The sequence below is a fragment of the Natator depressus genome, chromosome 2 (genome assembly GCF_965152275.1).
Source record: "Natator depressus isolate rNatDep1 chromosome 2, rNatDep2.hap1, whole genome shotgun sequence".
Classification (NCBI taxonomy): Eukaryota; Metazoa; Chordata; order Testudines; family Cheloniidae; genus Natator; species Natator depressus.
The window spans coordinates 214931440-214953305 of record NC_134235.1 but is presented as its reverse complement, the minus strand read 5'-3'; the positions used below and the strand labels follow the sequence as shown (position 1 = coordinate 214953305).

The 21866-nt window shown below is 40.5% G+C and overlaps 1 protein-coding gene across 2 annotated transcripts in view; it reads right to left on the bottom strand.

Annotated features, from left to right (window-relative positions):
* Positions 1 to 21866, bottom strand: part of COL28A1 (collagen type XXVIII alpha 1 chain) — a 116028-nt gene that overhangs the window by 19820 nt on the left and 74342 nt on the right. For both annotated transcript variants that reach the window (XM_074945867.1, XM_074945866.1), the window contains exons 24-27: positions 15338 to 15406; positions 14207 to 14275; positions 5217 to 5285; positions 3455 to 3523 (exon numbers count right to left, since the gene is read on the bottom strand). In XM_074945867.1, coding sequence (XP_074801968.1) covers positions 3455 to 3523; positions 5217 to 5285; positions 14207 to 14275; positions 15338 to 15406 — 276 coding nt within the window. The remainder of the gene's footprint in view (positions 1 to 3454; positions 3524 to 5216; positions 5286 to 14206; positions 14276 to 15337; positions 15407 to 21866) is intronic.

The following is a 21866-nucleotide window of genomic DNA, read 5'->3' as shown; positions in this document are numbered from 1 at the left end:
TCTATACCAACAAAGTAGTGGGAACTTCTACTGTAAATAAAGAGCACAAGTGATTGCACCAAAGCAGAGGTCTCTGGCTGGTTTGTGGGTGCAGAAGTGGCAGAAGATAGAGGGGCCCACCTGTGCCCTGTTACAGGTACACATGGCATTGCTGCACAATTTGGCCTCCAGTGTGCCAGAGAAGTGTTTCAGTGCTGGCTCCACAGTCTGATGTGGAGGAGGTCATTACAGCTGGGCAAGGGAAGAGATTGAAAGATCAGCACTTATGCAGTTCTGGTGACCCCACTGAAGAGTCACAGAGAGGGCTCTTCTACCATTCCATCTGCTAGGCTGCAGTAGTGGTTATGAAGGGGTGGGAGTTCAGCTCTGTGCCCTACCCAGAGACTGAGCAGGTGAAGTCCTTCATAGGACTGGAAGGGATCTCTAGAGGTCATCTATTCCAGTCTCTTGCTACACTCGTGGCAGGACTAAGCATTATGTAGACCATCACTGGTTTGTCTAACCCGCTCTTAAAAATCTCCAATGATGGATATTCCCTGTTTAGTACTCCATACAAAGTCCAAGGAGGCTTTGTTCAAGGAACAGTGATGCCTTCATGAATGCCGAATGTAAGGCCAAACACAATGCACAGTCAATCTGTGGAACTCCTTGCCAGAGGATGTTGTGAAGCCCAAGACTATAACAGAGTTAAAAAAAGAACTAGATAAGTTCATGAAGGATAGGTCCATCAATGGCTATTGGCCAAGATGGTGTCCCTAGTCTCTGTTTGCCAGAAGCTAGGAATGGGCGACAGGGGATGGATCACTTGCTGATTACCTGTTCTGTTGATTCCCTCTGGGGCACCTGGCACTGGCCACTGTCGGAAGACAGGATACTTGGCTAGATGGGCCTTTGGTCTGACCCAGTATGGCCATTCTTATGATTTTAAACCCTGCTCATGCAAGCAGTGCCATTAACACTAATGGGACTTCTCACATGTATAGGGCAAGCAGGATTTACCTTTCAGTGAACATCAATAAAGATCACATTTTGTTAATTTAAAAATATTCAGTGATTTACCAGTTTGACCCACATGCTAAAATTCAACTAAAAATTGGCTATTTATCCTTACCTAGAAAGCAAATTATGCTTGTGTAAAAATACTGTTTTTCAGGTCCCTGACCCAAACTTCCTGCGAGAGCGTTGATCAATACATGCACCTTTAAATAAAATCTAGACTCTGAACTGATTGTGGATTTGGGTAAGATACATAGTGGCTTCTGCACAAAAACAAAAGTATAATAGGAAAGCCCTGTCAATGCTGCTATCAGATTTGTGTAACTGATCTTTTCTTCTATGCTTCATTCTCTCTACAAGGACAGAGTTCCTCATAATTAATAACTTCTTAGGTTGAAATTTGCTATTGCCCAAACAAAAAACAGGCAATGTACTTCTGAAAAAGATCAGTGACTGGCAGCACTGAGGCACAAAGACAGATGTCAATGGATGGAGAAAACAGTTACTGAAGTGTCAAGACAAGTGCCACAGTGCTAAGAAAGAAGGATTAAAGACTTTAGTACTTAAATGATTATATAGTTCACTAGATCATCCTTACACATCTCACTGGACTCTCCAAAATTCTAGGGCCAGCTGTGTATGCTCAGCCACATTATTACAGTAATTGTCTCAAATGCAAGGACAAAAATCTTATTTCAATAGCCCATGTTATTAAATGTGTTTTTCAGTGGATCATGGTCATCACATTAAAAGCCCTCGGTAGTGAAACTATTACTGCACATCTCAAAAATACTGCATGTTTTGAATTTATCTCACAATGGGATACAGGCAACATTTAAAGTTTTGTACATATATGACTACTCCTCTAGAGCAGGGGTGGCCAACCTGTGGCTCCGGAGCCACATGCAGCTCTTCAGAAGTTAATATGCGGCTCCTTGTATAGGCACTGACTCCGGGGCTGGAGCTAAGGCGCCAGCTGTGCTGGGGGGTGCTCACTGCTCAACCCCTGGCTCTGCCACAGGCCCTATCACAACTCCACCCCTTCCCGCCCCCTCCCTGCCATGCCCTCGCTTCTCCCCCTCCTCCCGCCCCCGAGCCTCCTGCATGCCACAAAACAACAATCGGGAGGTGCAGGGACGGGGGGAGGGTGATTTGGTAAGCAGGAGGTGCTGGGGGTGGGGGAGCTGATGGGGGGCTGCTGATGTATTACTGTGGCTCTTTGGCAAGGTACATTGGTAAATTCTGGCTCCTTCTCAGGCTCAGGTTGGCCACTCCTGCTCTAGAGAATTTTTTGGCTACCTTTTAGCTATCAAAGGAGGGGACAGATTCTTCCTCCTATAACTGAAAAAATGTGGATTTGCATAAATACTGTATATTCTGTAGATTATTTTTCCTGCATTTTAGATACATTTCAACCATTGAAACATTTCCACTTAGTTTGGCTTTTCCTCCTTGCTACAGTGTTAAACCCACTGTAACGACAAGGTTTAGTCAAATACATTCCACATACTACATTCTGGAACCACTTACACTGCAAGGACTGATAGCATTGCCAACTGGGTACAGAAGGCACATTTCTCAACACAGCTATGCCAGTGCACCTCATCACTAGGGGCTTAATCCTGCAAGATGCTGAACATGCTATTCTTGAAACAGCAAAGCATTTAAGTAGACACATAAGCGTGTATGTATTCCCATTGATTTAGAAGATAAGGTTGGCACTTGGGGTGCTCTCCATTAAGGCCCTGGACATTAAGAACTCGCTTCTCTACCTTTGTTCATAACAGCCAGTTTGTTAACCCTCAGAGTGCACGACAAGGTTCACTTTGTTCCCTCACTCATAAGTAATGGCTAGGGCTTGATACTGGGGCTGGGGAGAGGGATTGTGCAGGAGGCTGGTTAACTTCTGTTATATTTATGTTGCCTCTGTGTTATTTGATTTAATCTGGGGGTAAATGACAGATCTGTCAATGTATTTTTAAAATATGATAAAGAGTGCTCAGAGCAATGAATGGACACCCAGACCTGCCGACAGAAATTTTGGGCCCCAGGGCCAGGGCTGTCCCTGGTCGGGGGGACCCAGAGTGGGCCTGTGGACACCCTCTTATTATAGACTAGTAAAAATCCAAATAATAACCAGCATCTTGTAGAACTGAGACTTACTTTTCGTGGTTAAAAAGTATCAATCAGACAGCAGACATAATTCAGATTAATTTAGGTGACTGATCACACACCACAAATAACAAAAGGTGAATAGTTGAAGTAAATAATTCATAAACAACCCATCAGTTTCGAGGTTAAATTCACAACTAATATTCACTGAGATTAATTCAACTGGCTACATTAAAACTGCCCTCTACACTGAATTTACGCACAACAAAAAAACCCCAAAGAATCTCTGCAAAAGACTATTTTAAATAGAGAACTCTTGGCTATACATCATGTTAAACTTGGTTACCTTGCTTCCTTGTATGCTATCCCCTTGAGGGCCAGGTGGACCTGGCAAACCCTTCTGTCCCACAGCTCCCTGTTAAGAATTGTGCAGCAAAGAGAGAAGAATTAGTTTGAGGACTCTCAGTTACTGACATTACTCTTAATCAGCACACTTTTACCACAAGCAAAGATAAGAGTAGAAGCATTTTAAAACTGTAAGGGCTTGCTACACTAGCATGCTAAATTGGCACTGCTGCGATCGATGCAGCGGCATTGATTTAGCATGTTTCGTGCACATTAACCTGTTGTGTGCCACATCTCCAGGTATGCCAAAAGTTACTATTGTGACACATCTGGTGGGGCCTGGGCATGCTGATTCAGAGTCACATTCTGCCTGGTCCTTACACAATGGGAGAGAAAGATGTAAGGTCCAGGAAGAACTGCAGCCCTTGTGCTTTAGGAAATACAGGGGCTGTTCTCTCCCTACTTCCCTGGGTTCTCTCAATACCTCAAGGATGATGCAAGGCTATAACTCTGTAAGCTGCACCCCACAAAGGGGTGTAGGAGCAGACATACAGCGTCTGAGCTCCTGGAAGTTCTGGAGGCCCCTGTGGCTCTGAACTACCCCTTACAATGGGCTCTAGACCGTGGGCATCACGTGCTGTGTTTTCAAAGACTATGTTAGCTAACAATTTGATATGTTAAGAGTAAAATCTTGTAGCTTTGAAATTAAAGCTATTAATTGAACACAGATAAGAAACGGTGATTAAGAAAGACCGCAGCACTAAATTGTCTTAATCCATCTTACTATTTTGTTGTTTCTCCCATGCAGTAAATGGTGTATCGCCAATGTTGTGTGAAGGGCCAGTGTTCTGCAGATACTATTTAGAAGTGCTGCATAACTCAGATGTCTTAAGAATCTTTACATGCAGCTGTTTAGCTCATGAATCTTCCAGCTGTTAATGGCCACTGAAAAGTAGTTGCTGTGGTTTGTGGCAAGAGTTGTACACAGATTTATTTTTAGGTTGAGTTTGTATAAAGTATAGCATGTCGGTGAAAAGACTATTTTGAGAACTGGGTAGAACATGCTTCAATCAGGGCCACAAAATTCTTAAGATAAAATGATTTTCCTCTCTCCATTTAAAACAATTTTTTTCATTCTGTTACTCCCTATTAAGTTTAGTGTAGGTAGTATATTTTCTGACACTAGTTTTTGCTGGCAATTTTTGTTCTCAATCCATATATTACTATTTTTAAATATAGTTTGCCATGTTGTTGTAGCCATGTTGGTCCCAGGATATTAGAGAGAGAAAGTAGGAGAGGTAATATCTTTTATTCATTAATGTGGTGACTTGGGTTTAGATTTAATTGGGCAAGAATTGCAGGTATATATATATATATATATACTTAAAAAAAAAAAACCTCAAAGGAAACTCCTAAAAAGAAACAGCACTGAAATAAACAGAAGCAAACACAGTCTGTGTTACTAAATTTAATTAGGAGCTTTATTGGTTTGATTATCTATTCAATTTTAGGGCCCAATCTCACAAACACTTGCATATGTGCTTAACTTTAATCATATGAGTAGTCCCATTGAACTCAATGGGATTCATCACAAGCATAAATACGTACAGGATCCGGGCCTTTATCTTTTGGGCAGGATTGTGATCTCAGTCATACCAGTGCAAGTCCAGTAGTCAAAGAAGTTACACTAGTGTAGATGAGATCAGTGTCAGGTCTCAGGCATTCATAAAGATCACAAATCTACAAAATGGACTCTGACAAACCTTTGGACCAGATATTCCTATTCCCCTAGGCCCAGAAGGTCCTGGCAGTCCTCTTGCTCCAAGCTCTCCCTGAAAGAGACACATAAATCAGTTATCATCTAGTAACTTAACTTATGAACTGATATACTTGAGGTAGTGACCATTCTTTCATTTAGAATTTTATTATTGTATTGTATTTATTATACATTCCTGATAAAATCCAGGATGAGACAGACAATCACGCTTATATGACATCTTAAAACATACATAAATCTAAGTGTATGCTTAACAATTCTATTTAAAATAAAAAAACAAAATGGGAATAATTGTACATAAAAATTACGAGGGATTTGAGTCAGAAGCTATATATGCCAAAACACAGATCATGTGACAGCAGTTCAATATCTTAACTAAAATTTCTTGGTCTCAGTTCAGTTCCTAACTGACAAAGGTCCACACCACCAAAACCACCATTACAGCTGGTACTTATTTGCTGCTTTGTCTGTCACTTTTTACCTCCTACTGGGGAACTCTGCAGGACAGACTTGAATCACACTGGTTGGTTGCTGTAGACATTTATACTGTTATACTGTCTGTGATGTACCTATTCTGAAATTAAAGGACTTCGGTGTCAGGGCTGTCAAATCAACACCTTTTGTGAGAAATAAATTCATTTATCAGCAGTTTTCATTCAGATAGAAGATTAAACCATCCATTTATTTTAACAGTATTGCTGAACTTGTTAAAGGTGAATTATGCATACCCTCTTTTCTTTTGGCAAGGAGTCCTTTTACTGGTGGATATCGTACATGTTCTTCATTGGTCTGTTTCTTAATCGCAAAGATGCATTTGTTCTGAGATCAAGGATATTGCTTTGTAATTCTTAATAGCTTCACAGAAGAGAAGGAAAGGTAGGAGTTTGCAAGTTTTTGTTTAGCATTTAGGAATTCTGAGTGTTATTTTAGCTGTCTTTTCAGCATGAGACATCATTGTAAAAATGACAAAATAGCTATAAGATGAGCAGATCATCACTGAAAAATGTATGCTGGTTTGAAAAAAGAATAGGTTTTGTTCATATGGAGTGCACATATGGAGTGAATAACTGAAGCAGAAAATTATGAACCAAGTTTAGTAAGAAACTTTCTTTTAGAACTTATAACCTGAATGCACTTATTTGTTTTTGCATACACAAGCAAGAGAACAAAAGACAGTGTGTTGCTAAGCTACTAATCATTCTACGTATTAACATCAGAGACCGGAAAAGCTAGTGTATTTTTAGGGCAACTAAAAACCTGTGATAGCCCTATGGCTTTCACAGGCAAAATTCAGTTAATAGGGTACCAGTTAGAACATTTCAGTTGACATGTACTTGCTTAAAAAAAAACGTTGACATGGCCTGTAGAGGGAGCACCTGAATTAGGATAACCAGAAGACAATGTTACACTGATTCACAGTGGAGGCTTGCAAATCCACATATTGTCATCAGTAGATGGGTGGAAGGGGGTGTGACATCAAGTTGGCTAAAACAGGAGGAAAACAAATTTATAGTGTTTTCATTCTCTAGCTTTATTTTGTCTCCTTGGTGATTTTCCATAATTAAACTCCTCTCTTCAAAATTCAACAACTGGTTCTATTTGAAATACCCCAGATCCAATCTTTAGTAGGAAACTACTTCATTATGGATTGTCTTTCTATAGCCATGATACTCCATCTCCTGTTTCCTGGTGGTGTTTTGTGTACCCTTAACAAGTGCCAGAGATACATATGTGTGCTTGTAAATGTTAAAATGGGCCTGAACCAAAAGCCCAGATCTGAAGGACTTTGGGATGTTTGAAATCTCAGTGCAAGTGATGTGATGGTCTTATTGGCCTGAATTTGAGTTCAAGTTCATCACATCACCCGTGAGTGGCATAACTAAAAGTGAGCTATGCATGTGTTCCCAAATAGGTACCATTCACTATTACAGGATAAAAAGAAAAGGAGTACTTGTGGCACCTTAGAGACTAACAAATTTATTTGAGCATAAGCTTTCGTGAGCTACAGCTCACTTCATCGATGAAGTGAGCTGTAGCTCACGAAAGGTTATGCTCAAATAAATTTGTTAGTCTCTAAGGTGCCACAAGTACTCCTTTTCTTTTTGCAAATACAGACTAACACGCTGCTACTCTGAAACCTGTTATTATAGGATAGACTATCTGCATGCACACTCCTCTCTCCCCACCCCTCTTTGTTCTACCCCCAAGCCTGTAGACCACAAAAATCCCTTAGCTGGCTGCAAGAAAATTTTTCTAGTGCAGGCCACAGGCTGCCATGTGGAAGGCCCCACCCAAATCTTGGCAGAGTTGCCATCTGGGAGGAAAGAGGGCGGTGACGGGGAGTCCTTTTAATGTACAGTGCTATGGGGGATTCTGGGCTACTCTGAGCTGCAGAACATATCTAACTCCTGGAAGCAATTGGGTGGGTAGGGGATATATGCCATAACTTTGAGCACACCACAATCCCTCGTGCATTTTTTAACATGAATATGATTAGCTCTACAATGAACACTACCAATTTTCCACTGAAAAACTTTAAAGTCTCATTGCGGGGGGTGGGGAGGGTAAGGATGGGCTTTGTCTGCTTTAAATGATACAAAGAAGGAAATGTACAGGTAAAGATGACCCAGCATATAAACAGATACAATGACCACAATCCCTCCAGAGCAGTGGTTCCCAAACTTGTTCCGCCACTTGTGGAGGGAAAGCCCCTGCTGGGCTGGGCTGGTTTGTTTACCTGCTGCGTCTGCAGGTTCGGCCGATTACGGCTCCCAGTGGCCGCAGTTCGCTGCTCCAGGCCAATGGGAGCTGCTGGAAGCGGCACAGGCCGAGGGACGTACTGACCGCCACTTCCATCAGCTCCCCTTGGCCTGGGGCAATGAACCGCGGCCACTGGGAGCTGCGACTGGCCGAACCTGCGGACGCAGCAGGTAAACAAACTGGTCCGGCCTGGCAGGGGCTTTCCCTGCACAAGCAGCGGAACAAGTTTGGGAACCACTGCTCCAGAGAAAAAGCATCATAGGTGAATGTGATATGCAACAGTATAGTTTACATTTGCTACTGAACATATGGTAAAAAATCATTTCTATATCCCCTACGATTTCTTAATGCACAGCATACCCTCCAGGTGGTGTCAGACGATCTTGTTGGTGTTCTCTTGCTTTTTTGCATTTTTCTGACAGAACCTCAATTTTCTTTAAGGGCCTGATCCAAGTTGAAGTCAGTGGAAAGACTCACTCACTGGTTTTCACATTTAGAATTTGGAACAGCTTTAGTTCTCTGTTCACTATTAGATATGTCTTTAATTCATTTTTCAACTCTGAACAAATGATTATTTGACAAACAAGCCGATTAAGTTTTCAATGCATCTATCCCCCTCCGGTAACGCTGAGGTGTCGGGGAGTAAGCTGCATCCCACAAAGGGGTGTAGGAGCAGACATACAGCCTCTGAGCTCCTGGAAGTTCTGGAGGACCTTGTGGTTCTGAACTACCCCTTACTATGGGTAGGGCCGTAGTTTGCCCACCCCTGCTGTAATACAATGATGTGTATAAATTTCTCCCCCACCCCTTTTAAAAATAAATATCTTTCTAGAACCAGTTTGAGTTGTAAAGCCATTCCTTACATTTGATAAGTGGAGTGCATTTGTTTTCTATGTGAGCAGCAGGTAAGATTCTCTGGGTTGTGTAAATGATTGTAAGATATGTAATATGTTGTAAAACATCACTTAACAACTTTAACTGTGTTTGTTTGTTTTAAAACAAAGTTCCGGTTGAGGAAGGAGGTTGTGTGGATTAAATAGTATTGTCATGAAAATGAAATAAGCAGAGAGTGCACAGGAGGGGAAACATTCTGTCTCCCCTTTTCTGGATTTATTTCTGAGACACAGGGGCCAAGTTCTGGATGATATTCTTCCTGCAACTGCTTCTGGCTTCATCATTCATACACTAGGGACTGTACTGGTGGTTTTGGCATTTCCTCTGTTATTTAGCGAGAGCGGTGGTTTGCCTTTTTCTATTGTTGTGTTTTCTAAGATATGAATTTCTTTAACCCTTTCTTCAGTTGGCAGTAGTGCATTTATATCCATTTGTGATTAAGTACCAGCTTCCCATGCTCTTGCTGTCTATGCTATAGAAAATTTGGTGCTGTCTATGCTGAATGCATTCCACATGTTTCAACTTTGTTTTCATATGAATCAGGCCTCTGTTATACAAAATTTCTATTCTGTAGTGTGCACATATGTGAAGCATCTTTGAAAGCAGGGAGAACAGAGCTGCAATTCAGATGTATGGAACATTCTTATATAATGGTACTCCGTGGAATTTCAGATTGACTAGCATGTAAATTTATGACTGAGTCTCTTTTGTTAAGCAAGTGTGCTTTTTTTAATTGTAGAGCTTCGTGTACTGTTTGTACTCATTTTTTTGTGGGGGGATGGAGTGGGAGGTCCATTATGCCAAAGTTTTATTTCAAATCTGACTGTTTATAAAAATTGTTACCAAGTCTCCAGTTTCTGGGCTCATTTGGGGGAATTCTGGCATTTCAGATAGCTTTAGGTAGGTTATAGAGTGGGAAAAGACAAGAATTCCTACACCTGTATACATACAGAGGAGAGAAAAAAGATCAGATCCTTTGGTCTCTCTTTTTTCTTTTCTTCCTTTTTTTTTTTTTTTTTGACTATCTGCTCTCCAGTCAAGTTTATTACAGATGCACTGCACCAAAGTTACAGATGTATTCTCAGGATATTACCCCTTTGTGGTACAATGATCCCACATTGCAACACTTACAGCCATTCTCTTTGCCGAGCGTCAACATTTGATTAGGAAACAAACCTTAGTTTAATTAAATATTTCATTCTGATTGGCTAAAGGTATACATCCATCTAGTTGGATCATAAAACAGAAGCAATTTTTTGAAAAATTAACGTAAATAAGTTAAATTTTTAGTAAAATATCCTTAACTCTAAATTTTTAATCCAGGCCATATAGATAAACATATTTTTGAATTTCTAGTTTGGACATATAGTATCATGCTGTTGTAACCCACACACCTCCTGAGTGTGGTGTTCTGTCCCCTCTAGTGGAACTGAGACCACTTAGAGATTAATGAGTCTGCTCTAGAGCCTTAGCTAAGGGCCAGTTGGCTTTTAGCTCATGCAGTAGAGCCTCATGCACTGAGCTCCAGAGGCCCCAGATTCCATCCCTCCCACCGACGACCGGGGTCTGTCAGTGTTACACTGTGATATGTTAAGGACCGATAATACTCCTGTGGAACTTGGTGAAAGTTTTGCTACTGACTTTGATGTGACCATGATTTGGCCCTAAATTAATTGCTTGAAATGCAAAGAGAGCTACTCCTTTAAGGTTCTTTGCTATACAGCTTGCTTGGACCAAGGCTCCTACATTCTGTATCCCATTCCTACTCAATTCCGTTATAAATTTTGGCCACAATCAGATAGCATAGGTGAACCCTTGAACTTCATAAGCAGCCTCTGTGACTTCAGTGGAAGCCTGCCTGAAGAGATCTTATCTCAGATTCCAAGCTTTTATCTGTAACCCTCTACATTGTATGGCTCTGATTGTATTGTATGAGATCCAGGTCTTTTAATAATTTGAAAAGACAATCTTTATTGCAACTCATTTTTATCAGTGTAATTCTCAGAACCAAACTACACAATTCTAATGTTTCATATAAAAACATGGAATAAGTCTACAAAAATGTGGAAGGTGTATCTAATTTACATGATGATTCTAATCCCACCTGAAGTTTCCAATAAATATTTGAGGAATGTTGCTGATTTACTTGCCTTCGCCAAATTCTTTTGTCACCTAATTCACACAGGCCCATATGTATTTAATAGCATTCTATGGAGATTTCCAATTAATTAACACTTGATTTGTTAAAATATGGATTATATCTTAATACTTAGTTTTGACAGGTTTAAAGTCACACTTAAATTTAGCACAGAACATTTTCCATTTATCACACATTTTGATAAAATGACATGACCTGGCATAAGTGACTATGTGCAAAAATAGATATGCCCTTCAGTGAACATTGCAGAATCTCTATGCATTAGGTGGAAATCTATGAATTAGTTCTAATTTCTGAACTGTTCTAGGCCCCAATCCTGCAACCATTTACACATGTGTGATGCCAGCAGGTGCAAGCTCAGGCCAAAGCCCAAGGCCAATTCATTTCTGTGTTAGTACAGATCAATGTGATTGTTAATTGTATAAGAATATATTTGGTGTTTAAACGTCATGACAACTAATTACGTTACATGCATTTTTTCACTTATCTGTATCTTGTTATAATATAATGGCAAACATTTACATTGTATAGACCTGGTAACTAAATAACCCATCAAACAAGTAAGAAGCCTTGTGTAATGCAAATAAAGAACTTTAACAGGAAAGTACTAATTCATGCAGGCAAGTGGTCACTGCATGTGGTGATCAGAGATCAAAGACTCTAAGCGTGCTCTTCTCTCTCCACCAATCAAAGAAAGAACCCACATGGGTGGTGATCCTGTCAGCTTGTTTTCTGTGAGAAGAAGTGTGGATTCAGAGAAAGATCCTGCATCTCTGGGCTGTTTGGGTTCTAATGGGGCAGAATAACTGAACAAGAAGACTGAGATCCCCAGAGTTATTCTGGGTAACCCTAGAGACTTTTGGGAAACTGGCAAATTACTGCATCTCTGCTACCGTTTGGAATTATGTACAGGCGCATCACAGTCTATATATTTTTACCTGCTTTAACCTCTCAATAGCTTTCATGTCTTTTTCTTAGCTAGTAAACCTATAGTTAGTTTACTATAGTATTGTCCACCAGTGTTATCTTTGTAAGATCTACAGTGCAACTCGACTCGGGTGAGTGACTGGTCTCTTGGGACTGGTAGTAACCAGGGAATATTTGATTTTTTTTTGGTATAAGTTACTATTTATCATTAAATGTGGTTTGTTTGGGTGGCAAGATAGACTGGGGAGTCTAAGAGGACTGTATGTGACTCCATAGTGTAGTTATAGTAATAGTAATGTTATGGTAATCCAGGAGTTCACATTTGGTACTGGCTTGGTGGTATCTAATTATAGAACATACCACCAACTTGGGGAGTCTTCCCTGCTTTTGACAGTCTGGCCAGAGGTAGGCACTCACGGTCATGATCCACTCCAGCATAACAGCGTGAGCTTAACTTTCCTCATGTGAATAGTCCTAGTGGCTTTAATGGGACTCCTCACAAGAGGAAAGTTGCTTGCAGGCCTGATTTGATGCAGTGTAAGTCAAATGATTACAAGACTCTTCACTGTACATAAATGGAATAAATAATGCATGGCTGACATAACAGAATCTTTTATTAGCTGTTCCAGTATGTTACTTTCTGGCAATAATAAAATATTACATGACCATATCTTACTTTAACTAGTTACAATTAGACATTGTGCTTTTGATGCATTTTACCATTGATTTAGTAAATCTGAACAATGTTCAATATCTCATTGCTGTTCAAAAGAATTAAAATAATCTCCTTAATGTCTGTGTCTGTCCAAAGAATTACATTTATCTTGCACTCACAATGGAATACAGTTTAATATCAGGTGGTTTATTTTTTAAAAAATGAGTTTACTGTTAATGAAACATGCCAAGCTGACAGCATTGCAGGCTGTCATGCACAGAGAAGATTCTACATACAAGCTTCCTACATACTGCAAATGTGCTTCAGTTCTGCCTGGAATGAGAGGGGATGGTTACATCTCCTCTTCAGTCCTTGGCCATTAGGACGTGATTGCTAGTTGGAGTCAGTGGTGATTGAGTTCTTTATGAAAAAGTATCAAACTGTTTCCATCTGGGCCAGATTTTAATGGGTCACCTGCAGCTGAAAGACAATCCCCAGAATGTTGTTGTAGCCTGATAGGCTAAATATATAGTAGCCACATGTCATGAGATTCAAAGTTGTGAAAATGTAAAAGATTTGGGAAAACTTAAGATAAAAGGCTGTCCTAAAAATATGAGTTGGCTCTCTTTTCTCCTAGGCAAACCTAGAAATGAAGGGAAACCATGTGCTCCCATTTCTATGACTCCCAGGAAAGAGTAGTTAATATAGAATTAATGAGATTTTAAAAAATTTATAACACTGAAAATAAGTGGACTAGTGACGTATTAGGAAAGTACTCCGAAGACTCTTAGTGGCTGAGAGGCATTGCACCTGGGGGAAACTAAAGGTGACAAATGTGATTAGAAATGTAGAGTTGAAATGCTTCCACATTGTTTTCGTAATATGTGCAGTGCCACCTAAAGTATTTTAATGTTCTAGGCAGTCTGACAGCTGCACCACAGAGTTGCATTGCAATTGCTACATTTTAAAACAAACCTGGAGGAAAGAGAATGAAGAGAAACTGCTTTACACTATCCCACAGGGCAGTATTTAATGATTTGTACATTTCAAATAGAAAATAGAAGGCAGGAGGGAGAAAGTGGATGGGAAGGGAGGGAAACAAAATAAATATTGTTGTCCCCCAAAAGCACATGGTTTCCCAAAATATGGGAGTTTCATTCCTACTCTTCAAATATTTGCATATTCCTGTCAGAAAACATAAGTACACTTATCATCAGTACAAGATATTTTGTGTATTTTCTAGAACAGGCAACACATGTGAATCTCCGCAGAGACATAGTCACTAGGCAGCTCTCTGCCTGCATGAGATTCTGCAGCTCTCTCTGCATTCTAAATGCAAACTCCAGGACTCAAATGAGACATTCTGTAGATTTGTGACACAACTCTGTGGTGTTGTGGGTATATAAAACAAGGAAGAGCTTTCACTCTGTCAGAGATGTTACAATCAACACCTGACAGTGAGACAAGGCATGAGAGGGGACTGCACCATTTCATCATATGTGGCATGCATCTCAGGTTAGCTGGACTCATACTTTGGAGATGTCTGCTATTTTAATAGTATGCATTACTATAGCACTGGTACCTTTTGTCCAGGATCTCCTGTGCCTTTTGGGCCTCTTGGTCCTGGAGAGCCTGGCAGTCCTGGAGGTCCCTAGCACAACACCAGAGAAATAGTGAGTAGTTTCCCAAACCATGAGAAAGAATGGAGTTTCATCCCTAGCTTTGAATTTCTACATTTTTGCTATTGGATATTTTTGTCAGAATCTTAACAGTATTTACATGTACTGAAGAGTGGTTTCCCTTAAATACCAAGAGGGACACTGAAGGAACAGTCAAAAAATCCAAAGAAGGGCAAGGGTATGACTCTCAGTGTCAAAAGCACCTGAGAAATCCAGGAGGATGGGCTACAGGTCCTTAGATTTGGCCAAGCTGATACGGTTGCCAACCCTCCAGGATTGGCCTGGCATCTCCAGGAATTAAAGATTAATCTTTAATTAAAGAGTATGTTATGTGCTGAAATCTCCAGGAATATGTCCAACCAAAACTGGCAACCCTACAAGCCAAGTTTGTTAGAGATGTTGGTGACAGCAGTTTCAGTGGCATACGGGGGATCCAGGATGGAAGTGAAGGAGAGGAACTTGAAGGAATGGTTATAGATGATGTGGTGACCAGGAGAAGGGAGATGGAGTGAGGTAACTGGAGATGTGGGGGGGAGGTGTGGGGGGTCAAGAGTGGGTTTTTGGATATGGGAAGCTATAGCATCTTTGAACTGTGAGGGGAAAGACACCAGATGAATATGAGAGGGGAAAGGTCGGGGCTGGTGAAAGAGTGTGAGCAGGGAAGTCATGAGGCAGGAGGAGGTGGGATCACTTGCTTTCTAGCAGAAGTAGTGTCACTAAAAAACCCAAAACATTATGCCCAGTGCTAATTATTTGCAGGGTTATGCCTGAATTTAGGACAGGAAAGGGGCTGATTGATTGTTTATTTAAATAAACAAGGAAGTTGAGAAGTTAGAGGCCTCCAAAATGTAAACAAAATGTTCCTGTTACTTCAAATGAGAGAGAAACCTAACTGGGTCTAGACACTTCAAAGCAGCAAACTCCCGTAACTAATACCCACATAACTATTGTTATACATGAAATTATTCCTGTTACTTGGGACACCAAGTACAGTATCTAATTGCCATTAAGAAATGACATAGAACAACACATACTGGTGCACCTGGATAGCCATCTCCTTTTGGTCCAGGTAGCCCACGTGCTCCAGTTAGTCCTGTGTTACCCTGAATACAAATAAAAAATCAAGCATTGTATCAGCAACTGGACTGTAAATAACACTAACACACAAGATATACTGACAAACATATATTATATGAAGAAACTATTGGGGATAATAGATCACGGTGTTGCCAACTCTTGTGATTTTATTGCAAGTCTCACAATACTTGTGTGGGGGGGTGGTGGTGGTTTGATTTTTACAGCCTCTTCTGGAATTGAGAGATTCCAGGAGAACCTCGGGTTTCATTTCTTTTAAAGTATGTTCCTAGACACAGTGGTTGCAGAGAAGACCTTGAAAATGTGAAGTGGGTGCACCCTAAAGTCTCAGAAACCAGGAGGCCAACAAAAAGGATTATTATTTTAAAAAAACCTCATGATTGTTTTATTAATCTCATGACTATTTGGGGCTTGACTCATGATGTTCTAGCACTGAGAAGCACTTGACTCATGTTGTTCTGGCAATACTGAGAAGACGACATGCCAGCCTCAACTTATCTTGGATTATGTGGTATGGTCTTGATTTATTTTTTTTTCGGGTAAATCAGCCTTCAGGTTCAACAGTACTCCAGAACCAGACAATGTTTTGTGGGGAAGAGAAAGAAAGAGAAATTCCTGCACAATCTCCTTTGATTCAGGGGGAAAATGCACTGAATCAGGAGACCATGAGTTTTTAGCTCACATCTTCTACTGCTTATATTTCTGTGCATTTCAAAAGCCTTACTAATGAGTAATACCACACGCTAGGAATATAATTCTCTTCCTCCTTCCTCACTGGCATTTCGCAAGTAAATTTATTGAGTTTGCACTAGATCACTTCTTGCAGAACTGAAGAAAGAACCTAAGTTTCCTTCATTCAGCCACACCTCCTTTCAGAATAAATGGCAATTCAATATACTTAGCCATCCTGGCTGTAACTACTAGACCACAAGTCCTGTTCATGGACAGAGATGGATCGTGATCCTCCAACATTCTACTGCTGTCTAGCAGTTGCGCAAAATACCTGCAATGCATAGGTGCTGGAACTAGGGGTGCTCGGGGTGCTGCTGCACCCCCGGGCTTGAAGTGATTTCCATTATATACAGAGTTTGTAGTCTGGTTCAATGGCTCTCAGCATCCCCACTATCAAAATTGTTCCAGCACTCCTGCTGCAAAGTGTGTTAATTCCCCTTGTATTGGCTGGGCCATATATAGCATAACAGTTAATCTTTAACTCAAGTGGTAGAAGTGTGTGCTGAGAATCTGAAGGTTCAAATCCTGTTGCTGAGCCTTGGGCTAAGGAGGGTCCTTGCAAGAGTGAGTTTCTGTTTTTCCAATTTTCTGTCTAACCTGGCTTATTTAATTAACACATTTAGAAAAGATTCCTAGAATTTTAAAATATTGTAAACTGTCAAACATAGCATGATAAGCAACAAAGCACAGCTGTTCCCCACTCTGGTCACTTGTCATATTTCAAAAAGAAAAGGAGGACTTGTGGCACCTTAGAGACTAACCAATTTATTTGAGCATAAGCTTTCGTGAGCTACAGCTTCATCCGATGAAGTGAGCTGTAGCTCACGAAAGCTTATGCTCAGATAAATTGGTTAGTCTCTAAGATGCCACAAGTGCTCCTTTTCTTTTTGCGAATACAGACTAACACGGCTGCTACTCTGAAACCTGTCATATTTCAGTTTCTTCTGTCACACAATGGCATGTTTTAAGGTTGAGAGGTATCATATGAAGAGTGGAAACTTTCTATAAATAAATAAAACTCTCATAAGCAATAGAAAATATTATGTAAATTGGGAAGAAGATCACTGACAGAAACAGATGAGCACTGTCGAAGATGAAATCAAAATGAATCATGATACACTAGATACGATTTATGGTAAAGGAGAGCCTTGCAATAGCCAAAGCTGGGGTATCACAAAGAGGTTATAGTGAAAGCTAAAGTTTGGGAAAGTTACAGCTAAAACAGAATTGATCGAGTAGGGCCATACAGGAAGGAGTTTTGTTGTACTTTACACAGTGACAGATCTGAGCTAGCCAGTGATAAAACAGAACAAGAGCTGGTAACTTGGGATAAAAGGGAGGATGGAGAAGGGAAGGATTTATCTTTAGAAGTTCCTATTTAGATTGACATCTTTCAGTGAGGTGCACTGAAGTGAATGTACTCTTAGTAATAATTCTGTACATTACTATGTCTAAAACATTGTTCTTCTTTCAGTATTTGGACTTACAGTTTGTTGACAGATACAGAAAAAAAATCTACATTTCTTGGATAACTCTTTTGAAAGACCACATGTCCAGAACACCAAGGATATGTGTGTATTGGCTCTAAACCATCGCTGGGTTTTTAGACACTTGGTACAATACAAAAATCACAATGTAATAGCCTGCACAAGACTGTGGAAGATACGGATCATGATTGTCAACCACAGAAGTCTAATAGTGGTTTTGAGAACAACCCTAATTTATTATTTTGGTTCAACTACTATAAAGGAATAATGATGGAAGTCCAAACTTTCATTTTTCCTCAGAAAACATGTCTACTTAGCTCTTAATACTTGTACATAATAAATGATGCATTAATATATGTAGTCACCTATTAATTTTTTATTCTTTTTAAGAAAAAGGAAATCATGACTCATAAGTTCATTTCTCTATTTTTATTTCAAATTCCAGTGCTGTAAAGAGCTGCCAAACAGATGTTTCCATTTAACCTTAGCAGACCAGTACAAACATGTTAACATGTTCTCTTCTATAAGAGCTGGGGATTTTGCCAAACAACTGCTTGCTGCTGTTAAGAAAGCAGTTCAATTATATTCTCATGCTTCAGAGTATTCAATTTATTCTATCCCAAATCTTTCATAACGGCACTTAAACTAGAAGAGATATATGATCCAGGAGAAATTAGCCTCTATCACAGCTTCACCACCACAGTTCCATGAATCTTCTAGATTCCATAGCCATCAAGGCTAACTGCCAAGTATCACTGCTCGTATCCGTGGAGTACCTCATTAAGTATTATGCACTTCTCCTTTCTATTTTTTAGTATTAATTTGTATCATAATGCTTAGGAGACCATGTACCAGGGATCCATTTTGTTAGATGCTATACAAACAAAGAACCAAAAGATGGTCCCTGAGCCAAAGGGCTTGTACAATCTAAGTACAAGACAAGAGATAATAGATGGGTATAGACAGATGGGTAGTATGAGGAAACAGTGAGACAATATTGGTCAGCAGGATAGGCAGCGGTCCACCATACCAACTGCCTAGCCATTGTCAAGTTTATTGTAGCCAGCAGAACAAAGAAGAAATTTAGAGAAGGGATGTGAAGGTGAACAATGAAGTGACTTCAGAGATGTTTACAGGGATTTCTTCCCAAGCATGAGGGGAAGTGAGGGAGAAAGCACAAAGATGCTTGTTTGAAAATTTAACAAGCAGGCGATGGATGCTGGCATCACAGGTTCATTGTGGACAAGAGTCTACCTTATTCCATTTATCCCCCAAATCAGTAATGCAGGGACAGAGTGGGCATTTATCTCCGTTGCCTTGCACGCTATCTAGTCATTCATACCTGTGCAAAGTAAGTTAAAACATTACAACTGGTATGATTTGAGATTTCTGATTTACAAGTATTTTATACCAATTTTGTTTTCATTTTGCTCAGGTATAAATGATTAAACAAGGTGCAAGACAGTGGAGAATCAGACCTTATTAATTTTGAGAGGAAAATAATCTGACACCAGTAGGCATGTAGGGCCAGATGTTCAGCTGGTAGACTTATGTTGACGTAGACCTGGCAGAAAATCTGGCCCCTAGTATATTTCAGCTTCACTGCTCAGGGAGCTGATGATGTTTGGAGCCTTTATCATTGTGGACCAATTTTTCAGAAGTGGTTTCTAAGTCTGTACTCCCAGAGCTCTGTGTCCAAATTTTTGGAAATGGAATTTCAGAGGCTCAAGGTTTTGCATAGCAAAAATTTAAATGTGTGTATGTGAGCTGGGTAGGAAGATTATTAGTGGGAAAGCTGGTTGAAGGTTTCCAACTGAGCCCAAGAGCAATGTATCCTGGGACATGTAGTAAGAGGGACCCTGGGTGCTGTAGGCTGGACACCAGTGTGTGCTGGGAAAGGGGGCAGGGTTATGAAAGTTCTCCCTTTCTGCTATAAAGGGAAGATTAGGGAAGAGACTAGATTTATTGTGCGGGTCTCAATAAGAAGGGAAAATGACTTGTTGAATGTTTCTGGGCAAAAAAGCTTAGCAGGAAGCATCAGTGCTGGAACAAGGGGCATGGAGGGTGCTGCAGCACCCACTGGCTTGAAGTGGTTTCCATTATAGACAGGGTTTACAGTTTGGTTCAATGGCTCTCAGCACCCCCACTATAAAAATTGTTCCAGCGCCGCTGGCAGGAAGGTTGAAAGAGCCTGGGAAGAGACCTAGAGGAACAGTCTAAGGGCTGGTGAAAGTTCTCTGAGGAGGGGCTAGTATTTGGGGCTAGAAAACTAGAGGCTCAGGGAGAGCAGGAGCTACCTGTAGCTCTCCAGAAAGGGTTGGAAAAGTTGAGTGGTAAGGCTGCTTGTGAGCCCATGGGTGTAGAGAGCAAGCCCCTGCACAAAAGGGTAAAGATTCTGGAATTTTGTTTGCCCCAAAAGAGAAGGAGGTTTTTGGAATTGGGCCAGAGAGCTAAGCCACCATACCATGAAAAGGAAAGCTGAGACTCTCCCCACATGTATTACCACAAAGAGAAGGTAAGCCACTACTATATCTAAATAGTCAATGTAAGTGCACCAATTATGCAAACCGGCTTAAGGACATAAATGCAGAGGCTTGGTTTAGGCCACTCTGGAACTGCCCGTATGTCTCTGATACTTTACAGCTAAATTGCGTATAATTTAGTCTGAAAGAAACTCATTTTGTAACATGGCTGAAAATTCAAACTAGTTAAACTTAAAGAAATGTGAGGCCTTTCATTGGGTTTGTTTCTTCCCCTCACAGTGATCTCTTTGCAGGCCTTATACTCAAGATTTTGCAGAATTCCATCTTTTCACACCTATTGAATGTGTATATATGGCTTCTAGGACAAATTGAGACTTTTTGGTCTAGCAACACTCTGATCTAAATCTCATCTTGATCTAACTCAGTCACTGCTGTTTCTGTTCTCTCCAAGTGCTATGCAGAGAATATGAATGAATATGAACTGTGCTAGATTCAATTCTCCTTAGACAAAGGTGATGTTGTTACACAGTGTGATGGTGAATGTGCCATCTATTGGAAATGTATGACAGATATTTATCATTTGTCAGATACTTGGATTTATAGTCATGTGATGATGTTTAACTCATTACCACTACTGCAGTCTCAAATGTTTACAGTAACACATTTGACTTCAGTGCAATTATGCTCACTTACACCAGCTGGCCCATCTCAACCCCCAAATGGAGGTGACCATCTCAACCCCCCAAATGGAGGTTTCACCACAGTAAGATTTTTACACTGAAGGAATGATATCTTTTGGTCTGTAAATGACTGTCTTTTAATGATGTCTGAAGTCCAAAACCATAGCAATGGGCTCCAATGAATTTCTAATTTGTAAAAGTAGTGGTCATTAACATGGAATAAGTAGATATCTCTTATTTAGGCCACAATCCTACAGATATTTATATACATGATTCAAGTTAAACACATATGTAAGTATTTGGAGGATCGTGATCTTAGATTTTTAGTTCTTTAGGCTGGAGTCTGTCTCATTTATAATTTTGTACAGCCCCCAGCACAATAGGGTCCCTGTTTGATTGAGGCTTCTGGAAACTACTGTAATTATAGTTTGCCCAATGCTTCCCATTAGAAGATTCTATTTTCAGTTGTTTAGAACTTGGCCACGTTCCAACCATTTGGGCAGAATTTTTTTCATGCTGGGTGTCTGTTGCAGGCTGAATTCTGGGGGGGAAATTTCAGCCGAAAAAGTTCAGCTGTGTTTGAGAACAAGGCTAGAGGGAAAGAGCTTGTTTTTCCCACGTTAAAAGATTCTAGCAGCCTCTTCTTTGAAAAGCTCCATCACCCCCAGGCTTTGGACCAGCGATCTGAATTCTGGAAAGTGGCCTCCGTGTCAAGGACTTGCCTTTTCCTATCTCCAAGAAAATCTGTCAAAATTTGGCCAAGTTATAAACCTTTGCAAACAGTGGATTTTCAGAAGACACGCCTTAGATTTTAATACTGAAGTCCCTGAAGATTGTCTGATCTGGGCATGCTCCTATCTGGGGCTGAGCCCACACCTCCCTCCCTGGCTCTGCACAGCACAGCACAGCAATCTTCCTCCCCCTGCTCCTGGTACAGCCAAGATGATCATCCACCAGTCATGGAGGAGGAAGATTGATTGGGGGAGGGATTGCTCAGACCGTGGGGCTGTTTTCTGGTCCCTCGTATCACATCTCCAGATAAAGTGCCAATTAGGTCATCCAGCATCACCTAAGAGAAGGAGGGCC